The sequence below is a fragment of the Girardinichthys multiradiatus genome, chromosome 10, assembly GCF_021462225.1.
Source record: "Girardinichthys multiradiatus isolate DD_20200921_A chromosome 10, DD_fGirMul_XY1, whole genome shotgun sequence".
Taxonomy (NCBI): domain Eukaryota; kingdom Metazoa; phylum Chordata; class Actinopteri; order Cyprinodontiformes; family Goodeidae; genus Girardinichthys; species Girardinichthys multiradiatus.
The window spans coordinates 2671765-2695216 of record NC_061803.1 but is presented as its reverse complement, the minus strand read 5'-3'; the positions used below and the strand labels follow the sequence as shown (position 1 = coordinate 2695216).

The window sequence follows — 23452 nt, the reverse complement described above, 5'->3', positions numbered from 1 at the left end:
ATGTTAGGCCTGAGAACGTTTCTCTCCAAAAAATGTGTTTTCTTTTTTTTTTTTGTTTCTTGTGAAAGTTTGAGATGTTTCTTTGATCTAAAACCTGAAATTAGATTTAAACGTTTTTAGTTCTTTAGTTTAACTAAAAAACAAAAGGAATTCATACAGAAGGAGTTCATAAAATGACAATAAAAACAGATTTTATCCAGTAATAATAAGTGTAAAAATAAATTGTAAAGGTTGCCGACTGCTGATCTAATCCAAAGCCAGTCTGGATTTATAAACTCATATAAAACTCAGTCATGTCTCAGTTCCAACCATCCAGCTGTTGATTTGAGTTGATGTTGGAGAATGTAGATTTATTCCTCTATACACTTTGAGCAGTGCACTAGTACGTGTTCCCCAGCATGATGCTGCCCCCACCATGCTTTACAATTAGTGCCATGTTCTATGGTTTGAAAGCCTTACTAAGGCTCCTCCAATCATTCATCTTGTCGCTGTGACCAAACGGCTCAATCTTTGTTCCGCCCATAAAACAAAACACATTTGACCCAAAATCCCAATTTCAACAACATTGAAAAGTTGAATACTGTGATTAAAAACCGGGAAACTAAACTTGTCGTGTAAACTCTACAAATTCTGCCTAGAAAGGTCAAGCATAGTGTTGAAGGACAACTCCGTAGGGAATATTGAACCAACTATTTTTACGAGGGTGTTACTTTGTTTTAAAACTTCCTACCGAAGCTCTATATTACCTGTATGATGGTTATGATGGGCAGAAATAACCTGTAACACCTCTTACTGCTACTTCCAAGCATAAGTTGTTGGCTGTTTGTTTCAATGAAGCTCTTTAATGAGATTCAACAGGCACTGGAGTCTCCCGAATGTCTGTCATGTTCCTGTGACACATATTGGATTCCCAGACGTCCCTAATTTCCTTCTGTGTTCTCGTCTGCACTCGAAGCTCATCAGTGATGATGAAATGGTATCAGCTGGATTCTCCCTGTTCTCCATTTCACTCTTACCCTAGATTAGTAATGTCATCTCCCCAGATTGTCTAGGATTTGAGGTCTCGGTCTGTTCTTCTGCTGTGGGTTTGGGAAGTTCATTGGGCCGGTCCTTTATGTTGATCATGAAACCACTTGTTCAGAGTGTCAGAGGAACCAGCGTTAATCACCGTAGGGAAAAACCTATGACCTTAGCTGCTGCAGTGAGCCTATTTATTTATCCTTGTTCATTAAAATAAGGGGTTCACAATTACACAGCATGCATATAGTTCTGAAGACCTGAATGCAGGTTTAATCTGTGGCTTCCTTTATATGCATAGGTGTAATTATCCCTACAGGAGATGACTTGGACAGCTTATTATTGTTATTTGAAGCTCTAAAAACTGTCTCATCATGTCAGTTTGTCTGACTTTTGTTCACTTGTGAACCTCAGTGAGACAAAGGTGGTCGTGGAGCAAGAGATAATGCTGGACGGGACGATGGTCAGTGCAGCCTTCGATACCTCTATGGACATGGGCATTGTGGGCACCACAGCAGGAACCCTCTGGTACATCAACTGGTCCGACAACAGCAGCATCCGTCTGGTCAGCGGGCACAGGTCAAAGGTAACCAGCGGGAGCTGCTTAGACGTGTTAATGTGACTGATATTAAATCAAATGTTTGCATTACAACCGCAGACCTCAGTGTATTATATTGTGGTAACTCCATGGGAACTCTGGAGGAGCTGCAGAGCTGCTCTGGTTGGAGATTCTGTTGACAGGACAACTATTCATCAACATAAACAAAGCTATAAGGAGTCCCTTTTGCAGACTGCCATGTCGAAAGCACAGCAGCATGTGGTAGAAGGTGCTCTGCTAAGATGGTGGTGGCAGCATCATGCTGTGGGGATGCTTCGCTTCATCGAGGACAGTGAAGCAGGTCCGAGCTGATGGGAAGATGGATGGGGCTAAATCCAGGACAATCCTGGAAGGAAACCTGGTAGAGGTTGAAGAAGATTAGAGAATGGGGTGGAGGTTCACCTTCCAGCAGGAGAACCACCCTGAACATACAGCGATAGCAAAAAGGAAAACTCCCCTCTAGCAGGAAGAAACCTCCAGCAAAACCACAGCCTGACTCAGTGTGAGCAGCTATCTGCCATGAACAACTCTGGGTTTGAGAAGACAGAAGAAACACAGAAGCTCTGATCCAGGAATACTTTCTATGATAAAAAAGTAGACAGTTAAAGGCAGCAGTAGCTCCTCTAGTGGCTTCATCTAGGAGAAAACACAGCTGAGCACATAATATCTGAGCTACATTTCAGGTCTAGAGGATGAAGAGACAACATACAGTCAGTCACAGTCTCTAGATGTCTCTAGATGTTTTGGTCTGGTACAGTTGGACCTCATTCTTAAGATCTTTCTTTTTGGATCACATAAGATCCCAATAAAGGCCTCTCTGGACCACGTTTCTTCTCGGCCATGAAGGGTTCAAGCTGATTGTTGGTCTGTGGACTGTTGCTGTTTTTCTTGCTCATGCACAGTCCAGTTGGTCTGGAACAGTTAATTAAATGATAAAACTGCCGTCTTAGGATCATTTTATTCTTTATTGTAATAATCATAGTTAACCTGTATGTTTGATTCTGGTTTAACATAAAAATATTACCAACCCAACAGGAACACATTCAGCCAGGACTAAATAGTTTCTTCTGTGGAGCATCTCCATGTTTATGCTCTCCTCTGCCGTGCAGGTCAACGATGTTGTTTTCAGCTCTGATGAACACCACTTTGCCACCTGCAGCGAAGACGGCAGTGTGAGGGTGTGGTCAACCTCCAGCTATGAACTGGTGGTGCAGTTCCAGGTGATCAACCAGGTGAGAGATCATCAGCTACTCTTTCTACTGGTTTATTTGGTGGGACCAGGTCATCACTCTAAGGAATACTGGATATAAATCAAACATGACGATCACTTGTCGGACTTCCTTTAGAAGAATTAAAAGGAAATGATGTAAAACACGTACATGAATCCCTCTTCTTTAAATCTCAGGCCTGTGGCTGTTTGTGTTGGAGTCCCTCTTCTAGCGGAGACAGCTCAAGTATCGCGGCAGGATACGGCGACGGGACTCTGAGGATTTTCCGGCTCGCTTCGACAGACATGGAAATGAAGCTGCATCCTCATTATGTGGCTGTTACTGCTGTCACTTACTCTGCCAGTGGTGAGAAAACAGCTGTTTTATCTACACTGTTCATTCCCCTGAACTATTTTAAAACATTTTCTCATTTTAACACCACAAACTACTGTTTTATTGAGATTTTATTGAACGTGTCAAAACCAAGTAAAGTCTGGCATGTATTTATATTCGCCTTCCTGAGTGAATACTTTATAGAACCACTTTTGTCTGCAGCTCTGGCCAGTTCCTCTGTCCCTACTGACTTAAAAGCATCCCCCACGGCATGATGCTGCCAAGACTGTGTTTCATAATGATGTGCACTGTTAGATTTTCTCATGTACGGCTTTTGCAAGCAGAGCAACGATGGCATTCTGTCATTAATGACTTTCTGCCATAAAGGCAAGATGTGTGGAGTGCACAACTAATACTACTCATGTCAACTGATTATCCCACCTTAACTGGGAATCCCTGCAGCTCCTCCAGAGTTACCATGGGCTTCCTGGCTGCTTCTCTGATTAACTCTCTCCCTGCGTGGTCTGTTAGTTTAGGTGGGCGGTCTTTGGGGCTGCACAATATATCGTCATCACAATGTCGAGGTGCGATATTCATGTCACAAAGGACTGCTTGGAGTGGTTGCTGTAGTTGATGATTTCATAAAGGAGCTGTGTAACAGGTTACCGTTGGAATAAAATAAAAAGAGACCAAGTTGGTTGTAATTAAAGGCCTCTTGCTTGTAGGAACAAACTGATCGAGTGAACCTGACTTTCCTCCATCTCTGGGTCGTAACTGTTCTTTTCCTCCTCCAGGTCACGTGATCCTTTCAGCAGGAAAGAACGGCCTGGTAGCTGTGAGCAGCTCAATAAGTGGAGCAACAATTCGTGTCATCAGGGACCATAAAGGAGCAACAATAAACTCAGTCCAGTGTGTGAATGAACAGGTCAGCTCACTGCATTCAAACCAAACAGAGTCCATATGGAGGGATAAAAGTACCATTAGGATTCCCAGTGAGTCTGAAAATAAACTGTCTTAAGGCAGGAAGCACAGAATTGATGCTTGAAAGCCGGAGCTCTGACAGTGAGGTCCAGGTATAGTTGGACACTGACACAGCTTTAGTTGTTACCTGTTTACTCAAATATATTCCAGTTATAGTTGTATAATGGACATAATATGCAGACTCTCAGCTTTCATTCACATTCAAATAGGACAAAGGGTTTGCAGGTTTCAGCTCCTCTGCCACCCTCTTTTAAAGGGACCAAAAGTAATTAGACAGTTTACTCAACTGCTGTTTCATTGGCAGGTGTGTCATTATCAATGAGGCAGATAAAAGGCCTGGAGTTGATCTGAGGTGTTCTTGCATTTGGAAGATGTCTGTAGACAGACATGTGTTATAAAGGAGCTCTCCGTACAGGTGAAACAGGCCAGAAAAACCCATCAGAGATATTCCTACAATACTAGGAGCAACAGAACCAACAGTTTGGGACACCCGGAGAAAGAAAGACAGAAAGCACTGGTGAACTCGGCACCAAAAAGGACCTGAACGTCCACAGAAGACAGCAGTGGTGGATGTTCACACAATCATTCCCATGGTGAAGAGAAACCCCTTCAGAACAGCCAGGAGGTAGGCGTATCAATGTCCAAGTCTACCATTAAGTGAGAAGACTGCATGAAAGTAAACACAGAGGGTTCGCTGCAAGGTTTAAGCCTCAAAAACAGGCTTCCAGCAGAGTTCTGGAAGAGCATTTTTTGGACACATGAAACCAAGATCAAGGTGTGGAACAGCTCATGATCCAAAGCATACCACATCATCTGTAAGACACGGTGGAGGCAGTGTTATGGCTTGGCCATGCATGGCTGCCAGTGGCTCTGGGCTACTGGTGTTTACTGGTGACGTGACCCAGGGGAGAAGCATCCGAATGAATCCAGAGGTGTTTAAATCCAGCTAAATGCAGCCACACTGATTGGGCTGCGTTTCATTATACAGACGGACAGTGACCCAAGACACTCAGCCGAAGCAGCTCAGGAGTTTATTAAAGCAAAGAAGTGAAATATTGTTGGATGGCCCAGTCTGAGCAGCATTTCACCTGTTGAAGACTAAGCTTCAGACAGAAAGGCTCAAACAAACAGCAACTGAGAACTGCTGCAGTAAAGCCCTGGCATAAACCAGCGTCTGGAGATGCCCACCAGTTCAAGACTGCAGGTCATTGCCAGCAAAGGCTTAAAATCCAAGTATTAGAAATGAACATTTTATTTCCATTTCTTTAATTTGTCTAACTACTCTTGAGCCCCTGAAATGAAGGGATTGTGTTCCTCGTATTTTTATGTAACCCACTGAATCAAAGCTGAGTTGTTTCAATCAAAATGAGAAAAAGATCTCTGTCTCTGTCCAAATATTAATGGACCTGACGGCATTTCTCCCTTAAAAAGAACCAGTTTATAAGGCAGTATTTTACAACAACGTGTGTGGATTAACAGGGCTGACTGAGTTCATTGTTTTATACTGACAATGTTCACCATGTTCTGCATGCACGCAGCCACATTAGATACTAAACTACTTGAACTCTGAGTTTCCCCCTAATTCTGACTTCTGGTGCCGTTCTTGTCGTTTCAGTTTAACGCTCAGTCCATGTTCTGTTGATGTTTCTGCTGAACTACCGCGACTCAAACCCAGTCTGGGTTTTTAATCTGCTGTAAACAAAACCGCCTGATGATGCGGGTTAAAAAGATTACAGGCGACACCAGCAGTGGAATATAAAATGCACAATAAACTGGTCAGATCTGGTTTTCAAGCAGTGTTTAAATATTATGCATCTTTTTAACAGAAGACACTTTGACCAGTGTAGCATTCTGTTTCCATTCAGAGTTAGTTTGGGTTTAAAAACTGAGTTAAACACTAAAAAACATGAATGGAAACAAAACCAGTTTACTTTAGAGGAAATAATGATCTAATTGTCATGTTTTTAGTTGTTTCAGTTACTGCATGGGATGATGTTTCTGGATCTCCAGACATCATCTAGTTTGATTTACTCTTCATCCTCAGTGCAAGAAGTTTGGACTGGAAGGAAATGAGATGTTTCTGGCTGCCGGTGCCGACAGACGGGTCAGTGTGTGGGCCACCGACTGGTCGAAGGAGAAGTGTGATCTGCTGGACTGGCTGTCGTTTCCTGCTCCGTCCAACTCTGCGGTACTGCTTCTAGTTTGAGTTTGTTCAGTTTTAAAGTTGTTCTCAGATGATTCTGGAGACATCTTCGGTGACGTCACTGAGTAGAAGGTTCTAAACCTGTTGTACTTTCTACAGAACAGAACCATAAAACCTGCAGCCTTAGAGACAGTAGTTTATCCACAGAAGGTGACAGCCTGCAGTGTCTTGCACAGGTGTTCACATCCCTTCAGCTTTGTGATGTTACAACCACAGATTTTATTGTATTTGATTTGAATTTTATTTAATGCACCAACAAATAAAGGTTCTGCATGACTGAAGAAAGGAAGCAGATGCGTGGTTTTCAAATCCGCCCCCTTTGCTCTGATACCCTGTAATAAAATCGGTTACCCTTAGAAAAAACCCAATTAATAAATAGTTCATCTGTGACAGCAGGCCACTCTTTAATGATCAATCAGTCCATCCTTTTTCTTTTTCTACCCTAAAAATCCCCAAACGTGCTGTAATTTGTAAGGATTTGATGTTACAATGTGAAACTTGTATAGAAACAACAATCAGTCTTTGGTTTTTATCTAAAGAAATCCTGTTCAGTGTGACCACCTGATCACCTCAAAGCCTTTAGATACAGGTCCTTCTCAAAATATTAGCATATTGTGATAAAGTTCATTATTTTCCATAATGTCATGATGAAAATGTAACATTCATATATTTTAGATTCATTGCACACTAACTGAAATATTTCAGGTCTTTTATTGTCTTAATACGGATGATTTTGGCATACAGCTCATGAAAACCCAAAATTTATATCTCACGAAATTAGCATATCATTAAAAGGGTCTCTAAACGAGCTATGAACCTAATCATCTGAATCAACGAGTTAACTCTAAACACCTGCAAAAGATTCCTGAGGCCTTTAAAACTCCCAGCCTGGTTCATCACTCAAAACCCCAATCATGGGTAAGACTGCCGACCTGACTGCTGTCCAGAAGGCCACTATTGACACCCTCAAGCAAGAGGGTAAGACACAGAAAGACATTTCTGAACGAATAGGCTGTTCCCAGAGTGCTGTATCAAGGCACCTCAGTGGGAAGTCTGTGGGAAGGAAAAAGTGTGGCAGAAAACGCTGCACAACGAGAAGAGGTGACCGGACCCTGAGGAAGATTGTGGAGAAGGGCCGATTCCAGACCTTGGGGGACCTGCGGAAGCAGTGGACTGAGTCTGGAGTAGAAACATCCAGAGCCACCGTGCACAGGCGTGTGCAGGAAATGGGCTACAGGTGCCGCATTCCCCAGGTCAAGCCACTTTTGAACCAGAAACAGCGGCAGAAGCGCCTGACCTGGGCTACAGAGAAGTAGCACTGGACTGTTGCTCAGTGGTCCAAAGTACTTTTTTCGGATGAAAGCAAATTCTGCATGTCATTCGGAAATCAAGGTGCCAGAGTCTGGAGGAAGACTGGGGAGAAGGAAATGCCAAAATGCCAGAAGTCCAGTGTCAAGTACCCGCAGTCAGTGATGGTCTGGGGTGCCGTGTCAGCTGCTGGTGTTGGTCCACTGTGTTTTATCAAGGGCAGGGTCAATGCAGCTAGCTATCAGGAGATTTTGGAGCACTTCATGCTTCCATCTGCTGAAAAGCTTTATGGAGATGAAGATTTCATTTTTCAGCACGACCTGGCACCTGCTCACAGTGCCAAAACCACTGGTAAATGGTTTACTGACCATGGTATCACTGTGCTCAATTGGCCTGCCAACTCTCCTGACCTGAACCCCATAGAGAATCTGTGGGATATTGTGAAGAGAACGTTGAGAGACTCAAGACCCAACACTCTGGATGAGCTAAAGGCCGCTATCGAAGCATCCTGGGCCTCCATAAGACCTCAGCAGTGCCACAGGCTGATTGCCTCCATGCCACGCCGCATTGAAGCAGTCATTTCTGCAAAAGGATTCTCGACCAAGTATTGAGTGCATAACTGTACATGATTATTTGAAGGTTGACGTTTTTTGTATTAAAAACACTTTTCTTTTATTGGTCGGATGAAATATGCTAATTTTGTGAGATAGGAATTTAGGGTTTTCATGAGCTGTATGCCAAAATCATCCGTATTAAGACAATAAAAAACCTGAAATATTTCAGTTAGTGTGCAATGAATCTAAAATATATGAATGTTAAATTTTCATCATTACATTATGGAAAATAATGAACTTTATCACAATATGCTAATATTTTGAGAAGGACCTGTAATTGGTCATATCCATCAATAAGATCCAGTGGAGGTACAGATGGTGTCTTCATCACTGAAGGTGTGACCACCATCTGTCCACAGCTTAGTTTGTTGTTTTTTTTACGCCATTTAGTTAAAATTAACATGATAAAACAATCTGTCTATTAAAGGTTTATTGGAAAAATAAAGTTCAAGATGAGTCAGAATATTTTCACTGTAGAAGAAGAAACAAACCAACCGAGGTCATATTGTTTCCTTACTTTCATTTCATTTCAGTTGGTTTAAAATACTTTTATTGAACCTTCATTTATCGAACGGGTCTCCTGATGATGTTCCCTCAGCTGAGGTTCTTCATCATCAGAGCAGCTGTTTGTGACATGAAGCTGGCAGCAGCAGCAGCTGTGTAACTGAGGCTCGATGCTGGAATTCAAACGTTTGTAATCTCATTGGTCATTTATACACTCATTTTAATGGGTTAAACCAAAAACCTCGGAATATTTTACAGCACTTATGTTCCGAGATACTAATTAAGAACCAAAACTGCGCAAATATGTGGTTTGACACCAAGCTGCTGTTTGCATGTGTGGTTAAGGCTTCTTCGTCACACGGCTTAATCGCTAAAAATCAATGAATGATAAAAACTTTCTCTGACTAAGAAGTGATTTTAATTGAGTGTAATCGTTGTGAAATTAGCACCAACCAAGGCTGCAGAACGTTGACTGAAGCTTTCTCTCATCTGAGCACAGAGATGTAGTTACACCTTTCCATTGCATTTGTAGTGACTTTATACATGTTATAGAGTGTAATCAGTCATGGAGTTTTATTGCTGAAAATTACAGCTCTTTATATTCACAACTCGACCTCTTTCCCTCTGTTTTCTGCACGCGACTGAACAACCCATCAGAATCAGTTTGCCGGGCTTTACTTGTAAACCCTAACTGCTCTTCAGTCCAGTTCTGGACCTTGCTGTTGCATCAGTAGTGACATGTTTCTCCACCCCACAGAACCTTCATGTTTGAAATGTTATATTTTTAGACACGTTCCTTTTAATGGCTGGGATTACACCAAATAACAGGCAATATTGTCAGCAGGAGGAGGAGGAGTAACCTTCTCAAAGTCAGTCCAGTTTTAACCCATCAGTGAAAACGCACATAAAAAACCATCCAGGGTAAAATAAAAGCTTCTGGGAAACGAGGTTTTATGGAGAAAAATGTTCCAGGTTGCATAGTAGTCGTCAGTTTCTGGGGCCCTTCCTGCCCAGACTTGGTGATGACACATGTTTAGCTGGCTCAGACGTCAGGTTTCCTCCTTTCTGCAGTAGGTTGTCCTACATGCAGGTTGTTGATGCAGGTGATAAAGTTCACTCAGAGCGACCACAAACATTAGCCAGTGTGGAAAAACAGGATAGACTGAAGAATGGTTAGAGGAAAGCAGTTTTACATGTTCAGGTACAGGTTTATTTTTCTTTCTGGTTTGTATTTTTTATTCCCTGGATGTTGCAGGATGACAGTTTGCCGCCCAGCCTGGCTGCTTTCTACCCAGCAGATCATAGCCTGCTGGTCTATACCGGCTATGGAGTGGAGAAGGAGCTCTCGTTTTACAGCCTGGCTAAAAAACAAGTAACCCAGTTCAATTTCTCTTATATGTTGTTTTCCTCACATTTATGTGTCTGAACCGTTTATGTTTTCTTCCCCTCAGATAATTAAAAAGATCTCCCTGACCCACTGGGCCACATGCATTAGCCTGTCTTCTAAGAGTCGTCTCCTAGCTGTAGGATCCAGAGGTGAGGGTTGATGCTGTATCGTAGATATCTCTGTATCTGCGTAGTGTGAGAAATGTGCAACAAATTCTCACTTCGTGTCTAAACTCCCATCAGAGCGAGTGTTGAAGCTGATCAAGTCAACCAGTGGAAAGTTTCAGGACTTCCTGCAGCACAGCGACTCGCTGCAGACGTGTCGTTTCTCTCCCTCTGGGATGCTTCTTTTCTCTGCAGCATATAATGAGGTTCTGCTCTGGGAGGTGCCGGGCCTCTGACCACATCTTCTATTTCTGAACATGTAGCATTGTAGAGATTATTGTTTTGATTTTATCGTTTTGTGGAGTTTTTATGAATCTATTTGTGATTTTTACATGTACGGTTTTAAAAATAAAGCCTTTTTATAGGAGAGATTCTGCTGTGTGGTTCGACAGTTTCCATGTTTGGGTCTCGCTTTGGTGTTTGATGCATGTTTTGTCCTTCAGGACTGAGAAGAGATTTCCTGCTCCTGATTGTAGGATCGTGACTTTTAGCCCCATAATGATGAAAATATAGAGCAGGATGTCCTGTATAATATAATAGATGACAGTAAAGCAAATATTCTTGGAAAAAGTTGTTTGTAGTGAAACTAACGCTGCACAATGCCATGAACACACACAATCCCCGAGGGGATTTAACCCCAAGGGTTTCTAACATGATGCCATGCTACCATGGTAGTGGCATCATCATGTTGTAGAATGCATACAGCCAGAGTCATATATACAACGTCAGTACATAATAAAAACAGTTATGTGCAATTAGCTTGTAATTAGCTAATTACTAGCTAATTTATCATTTGAATAAAAATAGGTTGTTGGCAATGTGTCCTCTTCATCTATAAACAACCCCGTTTGGTTAACTGGACTCTAGATTTCTCAGGTCTACAGCACACCTTCAGGAGTTCATTGGATCTATTGGCAGAAAAGGAAGGATCTACCCGTTATAAGACAACGTAATGCTATGCATAGTTGGTTGGTTAGTTTAAATGTGGCTGATGGAACTTGTGAAATAATTTAATCCATTTTTCAATTTGTAAAAATGGTATTCAATTCATGTCAACACAAAATATCTTCAGTGTATTTCACGTTATGGCTTTTTCACCTTGTGTAATACATGATTAGTTGCGACCAAAAACATTTTGTGCATAACCTATCATAAATGCAAAATAATATATTTTTTAATTTATTTTAAAAAAAAATCCGCGTGTGAAATTTGAAGGTTAGAGCAATTTTTTGCGTGTATAAATACATTTTTTATTCATAATTTCTTATTGTTTTTGTGTGCGTAAGTGTTGATTTTCTCCCCGTCCTCACGTGTGGTAAACAGTTTATCCAGCAGGGGTCGTAGTTCTGCGCTCTCTCTCTCCTCCCTGAACCGGAACAGCATGGGTTTCACCTTGGCTGCAAATCAGGGTGGAAAGACGCACGTTTAGTTTGGTTTAGCGTGAAATTTTGGCGTTCAAATGAAAGATACATGTGTGTGTAGCAGCACGGCCCGGCTAACTGTTCTTCTAAGAGCGAGGAAACATGAAGCAAGACGTCAGGATACTTTTATTGGGGGAACGTAAGTGTTCAACACACAGCTGGTCAGAAGCTACACGGTTAGCAAACATTAGCTGTAGCAGCTAACTAACTTACCAACTTGTGGCTAAATTAACTTCGTTTGTTCCGGAAGCTGCTTTATGAGGAACTTGTATTGTTGCGATCAATAATTTCCTCAATTCCAGCTTTTAGTGTTTCAGCTGTAAAGTTTGAACTGAGTGAAGCTAATAGTTTGCATACTTTCAGTGTATTTCTATAACAATTACTGAAAACCGGAGACACAAATCATATCTTATGTGCAAATGCTTCCGAATTTACTTTGAATGAGAAGATTTGAAATAATAAAAACATTAGTTTTAGTTTCAGTCAGCAAACATCTACTAGAAATACACCCTGACAGGTCGGTTCAGCTGAATAAACACTCTGGAAATGTTCATTTTCTACCGCTTATTCCGTAGTGGGTTACGGGGGAGCTGGTGCCTATCTCCAGCAGTCTATAGGCGGGGTCCACCCTGGACAGGTCGCCACACACTCATTCATACACCTAAGGGCAATTTAGAGACCAATTAACCTAACAGGCATGTCTTTGGACTGTGGGAGGAAGCCGGAGTACCCGGTGAGAACCCACGCATGCACGGGGAGAACATGCAAACTCTATGCAGAGAGACCCCCGGCCGGGAATCGAACCCAGGACCTTCTTGCTGCAAGGCAACAGTGCTACCAACTGCGCCATCATGCAGCCCACTATGGAAATATTTCATTACTATTATGGGACCAGAGGTGGCTAGAGTAATATTACTTCAAAATATTTTGACTCAAGGAGAAATAAAAAGTTGTCATCCATAAAATGATTTTAATTAGATTACTTAGTTCAACTTCAGTACCAGTAAAAGCAATATATATTATTAGCCCCTGAAAATGTGGATTAAAGCTGTTTTGTACCATTGACTCAGCTTCACTAGTTAGAATTCAGTGAAATGATGAGACTCTTAGATTTCTCACAAGGATTCATAGATTTTTAGATTTCTTAGAAGGATTGTAATATCATTTGATTTGTTTTTCTGTGTCTGTATCTGTGTTTATTTTCTTTGTGATTGTATTGTAATTGTACGTACAGCGCTTTGAGTGTCTCGTTACTGAAAAGCGCTATATAAACTTACCTTACAAATACTGAGTTACTGTTTGATCTAAACCTGTAATTTAATTCAGGAAGTGACTATAAACTATACAATTCTATGCAAATTCTGGTATTTAAAAGAATATTTATTTATTTTAACTAGAAAGAACCCCTATGCCTTCAACAAATGTTGCTGCAGTATTGAAAATGCTATTGAGTATTTTTCTGAGTATTAGTAACAAGTTGGATATTTTATTATCGTGACAGCCCTATTTTTACAGTAGGTAACGTATACACATTAGAACAGTGCAAAGTACCTCCTGTGACAATATACACTATTTACTGTATTCCCTCTAAATACAACAGACTCAGCAGATAGGAAATAACATTAAAACAACAAAGCTTGAGCACAAACAAGAGGTCTCACTTTGACATAAACGGTAGGTGTGTTACTATCTACCTCTGTATGGGACATATTACAACAGAATCTTGTTTTCCAATTGGAAATATGGGTGTTATCACCACTTAAAAGAGTTTGTGCTTTATGACCGTAGACCGTTCTCAGGTTCAGAGGTGAGAAGGTTACCTAGGAACAACATCTGCTCTTCCAAAGGCATCACCCTAACAAATGGCCTTAACCATTAAACTTCTGATAATGGCTTTTACAGCTTCCTCCACTAAAAGATGTTCAGGGGAGTGAGGTAACCCAAAGGTCATACACTTTGGAACACTTAATAAAATAATTTCCATCACAACTCCTTCCTTCTGATACTGAAAGCAAACAATTTTTTTTCTCACAGAAAACAAATTATAACAACGGCGGAAATGAACACATTTCAAATTTGTGCCATAATGATAGATATCAAGCAATAAACATGAAAGTTAGATAAAAGCATCCAAGATTTCCTCCTCAGAGTCAGTTTCGCTGTCAAAGTGGGAGAAAAGAATTTGGCTGATCCTTGCTGTCCAGGCAAAGGAGCCTAATAGCCACCAAATATTAAGAAATTAAGGAAAATAAGCATCATGGTGCATATTTGACTGTCTCTCTGTTGCAGACGTCGCCAGTCCATCATCCAGAGAAAGGTTATGTGCAAATGTGTAGAAGTCTTCCAACTGTCCTGCATGCTTAAATACATTACTTGTATTTGAAACAGCATTTGGCTCAAGTGTGGCTTAGAAGGAAAAAACTTGCAGGACAATTGGTCGTGTTGACTGGAATTGAAAAATTACTGCGATTAAAAAGAAGAAAATCAGTTAAAATTATGCCAGAATAAAATTTAAAACATAAATGAAGGAGGGTGAATTTACACCCCCTACTGGAATTTAAGCAGCAATACATCAAGACTGTTTCTAAATCTCAAACTAACTTTCTTAGGATTGAAGACCCAGTTTTCAGCCCCAACTCTGGAGGTCTTTGCCTTTTCTAACCAGAAATATCTGCATGCATCCATCTTATCTTCACCATCATCAGCCCTGACTGACTTGCTACACAGATGAGAACATTGTGTTAGTTAGACCAATGTCAGATTGAGCTTCCCGTATGCAGATGTGCCCCCTTACAAACAGCCCCCGTCCACAGATGCAGCCGCTGCTCATCTGTCTCTCTTTGTAGCTCTGGGTCATATTCCTGACCTTACTGTATGTTTATGTCAAATTGGTCCAGGGTACCTGGTGCATTTGTTCACTTCTATGTTTAGTCATGCCTCATCTTTTTACTGCATTTGATGTGTCTCCCTCCCCCAACAGCCAAGGTGGGGAAGACGTCCCTCATTATGTCTCTGGTGGGAGAAGAGTTTCCAGAGCAGGTAGGAGTGAGCTCAGGTCATCAGTTATTCTGTGGTTTAACGTTTACCTGTCTGTTTCTAACTCCAAGCAGCTGTTGGGGTTACTATTTATTACACCCAGTGAACTTCAGTCAATCAATGATGTTTGAGTTGTTACTTTTTAATAACTCATAGAAAAGACAAATTGGTAAAATATCAACTTCCTGGTGTGGTTTAGGCCTTGGGTGGCTTTCATATTTCTCTTGCTTTTTTCATTAAAAAAATTATTCAAGGGACTTGGCAGCTGGGACTCTCTGATTGGTTGACTTTTAATGGAAGTGTACGCAAAATAAATGTGTATTTCCAGATTTTATTCCCAGTTCTACTATTCATCCATCTGTCTGTCCATCTACCATCCATCCGTCTCCTCACAGTTTGTGGTTTTTGCAGATTTGTTATTTAAAACTTGACCTCTGTAGAGAATTCATGTTGGATTGTTTTGGACTGAGAACTATAGAATGATGTTCTGACCTGAAAAATGTTCAGGAACCCAGTTAATCCGTCTCATGTTGCCTAATATTTTGAAGGTTCCCCCCAGAGCGGAGGAAATCACCATCCCTGCTGACGTGACTCCAGAGAAGGTTCCCACTCACATTGTGGACTACTCAGGTATTGGAGCAATGACATGTGGTGCCTTCAGCGTTGGTTAAATGAGCTTCTGTTTTGATTTATAGTTTTGTTTGGTCTTCTCTTCAGAAAAGGAACAGAGTGATGAAGTCCTCAGAGATGAGATCATCAAGGTAAATTCACCACAATCCCCAGTGATAAAATCATCCAACACCTTCAGCTCAGCAGTGGAGTTTTACTGTAATCTAACTTGTCGTGTAACCTTGCACTAACACTTCCAGCATGTTTCAGTTGACCAGTGGTTCTGCTGGTTTTGACAACCTTATCTTCTTTTTGTAAAGCAGGAAGGAATAACATTTCGGGGTTCATCAAATATAGGATCTTTGTTTGAAAATCAACAAAATAACATTATTTGTAATTGAGTTGTTATTGGAGCTAGTCACTAACAGGATCAAGAATTATTTAATAAATAATGACACTTGTCTATTTTCTAATTATGTAATTAAAAAATAAAAAAGAAGACGGAACAATTACTTTAAGAGAGATTACTATGAGCAACTCCTATCCTTAAAGTCTTGAATATGTCCAAAATGTCCATGTCCTGTTTTAAATTTGCCTTTAGTGGTTTTAGTTATGTTGATGAATTCAGAATGAATATTTGGACAAGAGACATAACTTATGTTGGCCCTACAAATTTAACTTCCCTGCTTCAGGGAATTAAAATCAAAATGTCGATATCTTACATTATCTACTTCCTGAATCTCCCAGCAACCCTGGTGGACATTTGTAGCATCATCTTAAACCTCATGTCGTCTTCATGTGATCCATGAAAGTTCTGGTTTAAAGTTTGTCATCTTGCTCTGTCCAACCCTCGCAGGCTAATGTAGTGTGTGTGGTGTATGATGTCACCAATGAGGACACAATAGATAAGGTAAGAACTGAACATGTAGCTTATATTAACCAGCATTAACAGCCTTCCATGTAACTTTGGATCTAAGTTATCGTCTCTTGTTTTTCAGATTAAAACCAAGTGGATTCCTCTGGTCAATGGGGATGCAGAGAAAGGAAACAAGTATGTATCACTTGTTAATTATTATATATTGAAGGAATTTGGTATCCAGTGTTTCCATGTTTATCCTGTTAGGAAGAGGGGCGGAGCTAAAGGGGTGGCCAGGGTAGCATTGGCCACCTCTGGAACCTGATTGGACACCGCAGGGGAACGTATTCTCATTTATGCCTGGGCTAAAAACAAAAGCACCTTGGAGAGGAACGCTTTACTGCAACTCATAATATTGCACAGTGGGCTCACCTGATAACTGACTATAATTATGGGCTGTTTTGGATCAAATCACCAAGCGTGGTCGTCCTAACTGAGAGACGGCCTGATGCACATAGCAGTGCCGAGTAGAGAGTCGTCAAGAAGGAACCAGATTAGAGAAATTAGATTTCCCCTATAAGTATATGGACCCCTGATACCCGCCCCTGGTTAGGAACCTGCTTCTTCTTAGTTTTACAGTATTCTGAGTCACATTGAGAACATCAGATAAATGTATGAAAAATGGACTGAATCCATTCTGTTACAGTAACGATCATAATAATACCGGAGATTTGTTCTGTCAGGGTGCCTATCATCCTGGTGGGGAATAAATCCGACCTGCGCAGTGGGAGCTCAATGGAAACCATTCTACCCATCATGAACCAGTTCTCTGAGATTGAGACGTGCGTTGAGGTGAAGGTCAATCTTCTTATTGCTCCAGGCTGCTCATTTCATTCACTGATATTCTGCTTTAACTTGGAATACTTGATGCGTTTCTTCCCAAGTGTTCTGCAAAGAACCTGAAAAACATTTCTGAGCTGTTCTACTACGCACAGAAGGCCGTTCTCCACCCCACTGCTCCCCTTTATGACCCCGAAGACAAACAGGTGAGCCCTTTTTATTTTGCCATCTGTGTTGCATTTGCACGCTTTTAACTTTGGTTTTAAAATGAATATGTAGAACCTTGTACAGCTATGAACACCAGGCTTTAATGAGCCGTTTTTCCTGCAGCTAAAACCAGCATGTGTTCGAGCTCTGAGCAGAATATTCTACATTTCTGACCAGGACAACGACCGCATCCTTAGTGATGATGAACTCAACAGCTTTCAGGTTCCACATAAAATCGCTTTCAGTGTTCTCTCAGCCTCTGCTCCAAGCAAAGTTTGATGCCAACTTGAAAAGATTTTATACTTTCCTTTTAGAAATCCTGTTTTGGGAATCCTCTGGCACCACAAGCCTTGGAGGATGTGAAGACTGTAGTTTGGAAGAACACCAGCGATGGGGTGCAAGACAACGGCCTGACCCTAAACGGTAGGAAACGGCCTGAATGGATTTAAACAGACGTTAGGGGGACCGCATTCATGCTGACGTTCCACTCATTCCTTATTTTTCAGGGTTCTTGTTTCTTAACACCTTATTTATCCAAAGAGGCCGACATGAAACCACCTGGACGATCCTCAGGAAGTTTGGTTATGACGACAACCTGGAGCTAACTGATGATTATCTGTACCCTGAGTTAGTGCAGTCAATGCATTTCTTATTATTTCTGAGATCGTGTGGCATTAGAGGTCTTTATTTACCCTAATCAGACAGGAAATGGGCAGAGAGTCAAATATATGGAATCTCCGTATGTAGGAACCGTGGTATACAGTTATTCCACTAATTCTGTTGTCTGGTTGCTTGGTTTTAGTCTGAAATGTGTTTTTTTTTTAATCTGTTTCCAGACTCAGAGTTCCTGTGGGCTGCAGCACAGAGATAAACCAGTTTGGCCACCAGTTCCTCCAGCGGTTGTTTGACAAGTACGACGAAGTGAGTTACAGTCTGAGCCGGTCAGTAAAATGGTTAATTGTAAAGGATCATCTTGTTTTCTGAGGCTGGCCTGTTTTTATCACAGGATAAGGATTCTGCCCTCTCACCGGCGGAGCTGAAGAACCTGTTCTGTGTTTGTCCTTACATGCCCTGGGGCGCCGACGTCTATCTGACGGTACCCACCACAGAGCTGGGCTTCATCTCCAATCAAGGCTACCACTGTCAGTGGATGTAGGTATCATTTGCAGAGATTAGCAGCTCTTGCACTTATTGTCTATGATGTTTGAAACTCACGGCTGTTCTCACATGCAGGCTTTCTGCATACCTGGACATCCACCGTTGCCTGGAGCACCTTGGATACCTAGGCTACCCGATCCTTACCGAACAAGCGTCTCAGACTGCTGCAATCACAGGTGTGTAAGCGTCACTCTGCTTGCAGACACACTTGGTCTATAACATGAGAGTCTCACCCATTTCTCAGTCATGCTGAAGCATTCTGGGGATTTCTTGTCTTCATCAAGTTAACTGTGGCCCTAATAGATTTTATTATAGTGTATTTGTCCTTTAAAGTGGGCTTTGGTGTAAAGAAACTGAGGTTTTTCCTGGTATTTTCCTATTTTCTCTGACTTTTGGATCAAACTTGTTGAGTATACACACCTCATTATGACCGTTTTGAAGCTATTGTGACTTTTAACATCTCATTCAGTATTTGTTGCAGCCTGTTGAGCTGCAGATTTTAGATCCGTTTCTTTTTCTAACATGCAGTGACCCGGGAGAAAGAGGTGGATTTGGAAAAGCATCAAACTCAGAGGTCGGTGTTTCTCTGCAAGGTGATCGGACCACGAGGGACCGGCAAGACCGCCTTTCTCCAGTCCTTTGTGGACCGCAGCGTTGTGGTACGTGGTCATCAGCTTGTCTGGACCTAAATAAAAAAGGCTCAGGTAAAGTGTGAAAGTTTAAACCTGTCTGTTTTTCCTGTTGTGATTTTATCAGAGTAAAGAAAATTCCAGCAGTGCCTTCTCACCATATGTCATAAATAGAGTTCAAATCAGCAACCAGGAGAAATACCTGATTGTAAGTATCAAACATGCTGATCTTGATGCTGACCTTTAACCTCTGACCCTAACTGACACCTGATTGGCCCTCACTTCTGTCCTTCCTATGCAGCTTAACGAGGTAGATGTGGAAACAGAGTTCCTGAAGGCCTCAGATGCTTCCTGTGATGTTGCTTGTCTCATGTATGACACCAGTGATCCCAGTTCTTTCGACTATTGTGCCAGTATATACAAGGTTAGTCCCACAGCATGAAGGCTGCTGTGCTGGAATGTGTTTAATATAATAATGAGAGCCGTTTTAGTTCTTTTTAGCCTTCATATGTTTCAGTTAGGGTTCCTCGACATATCTGCGTTGTCATCGGTACCAGCTGACTTTTTTTTTTTTTTACATATCGGTATCGGTCCGATGAGTAAAATGAGGCCGATATTAACAACTGATGTTTATTTACATCTTGTTGCCGTTTGTGTTTCTGGAGGGAGAGGCGAACGGGGGTGGTCATGTGGTCTTTGTTTGTTCATGTGACGGTGATGCAGCACAGGATTGTGGGTAGTTTAACTGAGACAGCGAAGCAATGTCCGCGGTGTGGTTGTTTTTTCACTGTCGGAAGAGTAGAGAACTATATATAATATTGGTAAATATCGGCCCAAATATTTAATATCGGTGCATCCCTGGTTTTTATTAAAAACTCAGCCGTGCTGAAACGGATAATTAGATCATGTATTTAAACCTTATAGCATTCCTAATATGCAGCTCGGGGTTTTAAATCTCTGATCTGTGGCCGATACGACGCTCCGACTCGTTTTAGATACACGGAGAAACGACGCAACGCCATCCACCTCTCTGTCATGATGCAGTTGGGTTCACTTATTTTAGGGCAAACACGGTGTGATTCAACACAACTCGTTTTTATTCAATGCGACAAGTTCTGGAAATGATACAATTCATTAAATGCACCTAAAAAAAACCAGCAACTTTTATGATCAACAGAAACACTGAGGCTCAGAGCGAAGCTGTGAAACCTGTCAGGCTGCAGATTAACAGTCATTTAGTGACTCACGTTGGTTTTCTCAGTCATGAAAAATAAAGCATGAAGTTAGTTTAGTTTCTTTTTTAACTTCCTGATTTATGATTTCTTATACATTCAGCCTCAGCATCACTTGTGAAAGTTAACTAATGACAGGGAGGAATATGAGTTCCTAGGATCTTCTGGGATCTGGAGGAGGCAACTAAAGATGTTTTCTCCCTTCCATCCTTGTGTCCTTCTCTCTTCCTTGTTTCCACACTTCCTTCCTTCCTTCCTTCCTTCTTTGTGTCCTCCCTTCCTTCCTGTTTTTCCAGGTTTCTTGCAACCTAATCTCTTGAAGTCTGTCAGCCACTGTGAGCTTCAGTATTTCATCCTTTAAAATCAATCTGTGGAAACTTGAACCTGGAAAAGTCTAGACGTTTTCCTTGGAAAGTCTGTCAGAATCCTGAAGTCATGGATTACTAACTAGAAGCTCTTAGACACTTGAAGGGAAATATAATTAAAAAATAGTTTGAAGTATATTAATTTTGAAGTGATTGTTATGGGAACCAACAACTGCCACCATCTTTTTTTTCTCGCTCACTAAATGTGGTCAGATGATAAAAACAGAATTTATTTGAAGGCTTTTATGCCAATAACTGTGGCCGCTGCTGTATCTGTAAAAGGTGTTGTATCTTAAATGAAGCTTCTCCATATCTTCCACCTTCAGCAACATTACATGGACAGCAACATCCCGTGTGTGCTGGTTGCCTCCAAGGTGGACCTTCCTGAAGCCAAACAGTTCCACGGCATGACTCCTGCAGAGTTCTGCTACAAACACCGACTGCCTCCGCCGCTGCCTTTCTCCAGCTTGTTACTCGACTCCACCAGCAAGAACATCTACACCAGGCTTGCCTGGGCAGCAACGTACCCGTATGTTTCTGTGCTACACCTGAGCAGGAATAGAAGTGCTGCTAATTTGGCTTTTTTTGGCTCATGGATATTTCTCCTCTTATTTTCCAGCCACCTGAACGGTTCAGACATGAGCAGCACCTCCTTCTGGCTGAGGGTGGCTTTGGGCTCGGCTGTGGTGGCAGTTCTGGGTTTTGCCGTCTACAGAGCTGTAGCCAGGTTAAAATGAGCTGCATCGGATTTTATCTTTTTTTAAACGCGATGCTTCATCCATCAAGACCAAACCCGATGACCAGAACCACTGAAGTCTGGACTAGATGATGTCCTTATGCCCTCTAGTTTTTCATCTGAAGACTTCCAGGAACCGGTCCACCTTCCTGCCGGACCTCTTCGCTTTGAAGTCATTTGATCATACCGGTTCTGAAGCAACTGGATGCGGGTGATCCTATTATTCCCTCTGCTGCTGTGCCCAGCTATGTTTGCCTTATGCCCAACCAGGCCCGGTTGGAGATAGCCTGAAGAACATCCAGGAATGTCCTTTATCACAGGAAGATGGTTCAGCTCTCCTGCTTCCCCACTGGGATATCTGAGTGTTAAAGATGATGTTCTGCATGCATGTAGCGTGTGCATCTGAAAATAATGCCAAATTAAACAGAATCAGAACCCTTCTTCATAAAGAGGACATCCAGAACAGTTGCTACCAAAACTGCTCCATCAACAGTGTTTTTCTGACCAGGACATCCCTGATGGGAGATTCTGACCCGATGGCCAAATAACTCCTGCAACTATGAGCAGCAGGAACATCCGCTCCCATCCAGGCCACCCTATCATCACATTTATTATTGAAATATTTAAAGCAGAACTTCCATGGAAATTCTGCGCTGTGGTAAGGTTGCTTCTGTTGCATGAAGATATTTGCTTTTATCAAGAAGATGAATTATTTTAATAATGTTTGCTGAACATTCAGAAACGATTCACCGTCATTAGAGCAACCCAGGTGAACACTTAATAATGTGATTGGATTATTTTACGTGCCTCCGTTCACCTGTTTTATTTAGACTGAAGCCAGCTCTGATTTTTCTGTTTCTTTTCCCCCAACGTGAATCATTTATGGATCTGTGATTCTGAGAAACCTGATGGTTCTGCAGGAGACATTTGTCATTTTTCAAACGCTTTTCTTACTGAAAGTGAACTGATTTAGATGCTTAATAAAAGACCAGACTGGGTGGAAACCTCTGACCAAATGTCAGTTATGGTTACTCAGATGACTGATTCATGTCTCACAGCTGCTTTATTAAATATACCTGACCCATTGGTGTTCCTGCCTTGTATCGGGGCTCCAGGCTGCTGGTGTTGGTGTGGGGGAGAAGTTCTCAGCTACACATTGGGCCTCTTAGTTGCCGATTATATCCAACCCATCTTCTGGTTGCTACTTCCAGCAGGGTAAAGTCACAAAGCTCCAATCATCTGAAACTGGTTCTCTGAACGTGACACGTGAGTTCACAGGACTCCAGTGGCCTCCACAGTCCAGCAGAGCAGCTTTGGGATGCGGTGGAACAGAAGGTTCTCATCATGGATGTGCAGCCGATAAATCTGGAGCCACTGGGTGAGGCTGTGGTCTCGTTATGGACTAAAATTACAGCTCCAACACCTTGTTTATTTATGCCACGAAGAATTAAAGTAGTTCTCAAGGCAAAGGATACCAACAAGGTGTACCTAATGAAGTGGCCTCTGAATGTATTTTGCTACATTTAATTTGATTAGGTAATTAGTGAAAGTGTTTGGTTTTCGGAGCTTTTACACACAGATGTTGACTTAAACATGAACGTTTTGTCCTGGTCTCTGCTACACGAATAGTTAATGCCGGGCCTCATTGGCACCATTTAACATTTGTCCAAACATCTTAACCTTTTCAGAGTTTCTCCTCAGGTTTGGTCAACTCTCAGGTAGGAGCTATTTAACAGCTGGATCATCTGACTAGATGATGTCCATCTTTAACCCTGACTGGTGTTTGTGTGTCTAACTGGAGGGAAGAGGCTGCTGTTCCCCCAAGCCACCACAAGGTGGCAGTGTTTGTGGGTCAGGTAGGGAAGCTGAACATGGGTGTGTCAACTGAGACACCCTCCCTCAGTCCTCTGCTGTGGTGCTGAGATGATGGTGAACAAGATGTCTCCTGCACCTGACTTTAATTAAATGTTTGCTCGTATCAGTTCAGCATTAATCTCATTATTATATTTCAATTAATCTCTCTGATATCTTTAGTATCTGGAAAAA

At 41.7% G+C, this 23452-nt stretch overlaps 2 protein-coding genes across 8 annotated transcripts in view; both read left to right on the top strand.

Annotated features, from left to right (window-relative positions):
• Positions 1-10686, top strand: part of wdr90 (WD repeat domain 90) — a 34927-nt gene extending 24241 nt beyond the window's left edge. For all 5 annotated transcript variants that reach the window (XM_047377896.1, XM_047377894.1, XM_047377893.1 and 2 more), the window contains exons 36-43: positions 1432-1603; positions 2725-2847; positions 3021-3189; positions 3951-4081; positions 6182-6325; positions 10022-10138; positions 10218-10302; positions 10396-10686. In XM_047377896.1, the coding sequence (XP_047233852.1) occupies positions 1432-1603; positions 2725-2847; positions 3021-3189; positions 3951-4081; positions 6182-6325; positions 10022-10138; positions 10218-10302; positions 10396-10553 (1099 nt within the window). In that variant the 3' untranslated portion in view covers positions 10554-10686. The remainder of the gene's footprint in view (positions 1-1431; positions 1604-2724; positions 2848-3020; positions 3190-3950; positions 4082-6181; positions 6326-10021; positions 10139-10217; positions 10303-10395) is intronic.
• A 989-nt stretch (positions 10687-11675) lies between these two features.
• rhot2 (ras homolog family member T2) lies at positions 11676-22450 on the top strand. 3 transcript variants are annotated; one of them, XM_047377116.1, is made up of 19 exons: positions 11677-11877; positions 14719-14777; positions 15323-15404; positions 15492-15535; positions 16240-16293; positions 16382-16434; positions 16983-17091; positions 17184-17285; positions 17410-17508; positions 17601-17709; positions 17793-17913; positions 18123-18207; positions 18293-18438; positions 18520-18620; positions 18973-19103; positions 19201-19281; positions 19375-19497; positions 20997-21199; positions 21290-22450. In XM_047377116.1, exons 1-19 carry the CDS (start codon positions 11841-11843, stop codon positions 21405-21407), a joined length of 1857 nt encoding a protein of 618 aa, XP_047233072.1. In that variant the 5' UTR covers positions 11677-11840; the 3' UTR covers positions 21408-22450. The 3 variants fall into 3 exon arrangements, with proteins under 3 accessions (XP_047233071.1, XP_047233073.1, XP_047233072.1); XM_047377115.1 differs by having other exon boundaries at positions 11676-11877; positions 20997-22450; XM_047377117.1 differs by lacking the exons at positions 20997-21199; positions 21290-22450 and adding an exon at positions 20602-20956 and having other exon boundaries at positions 11676-11877.
• The last annotated feature ends 1002 nt before the right edge of the window (positions 22451-23452 follow it).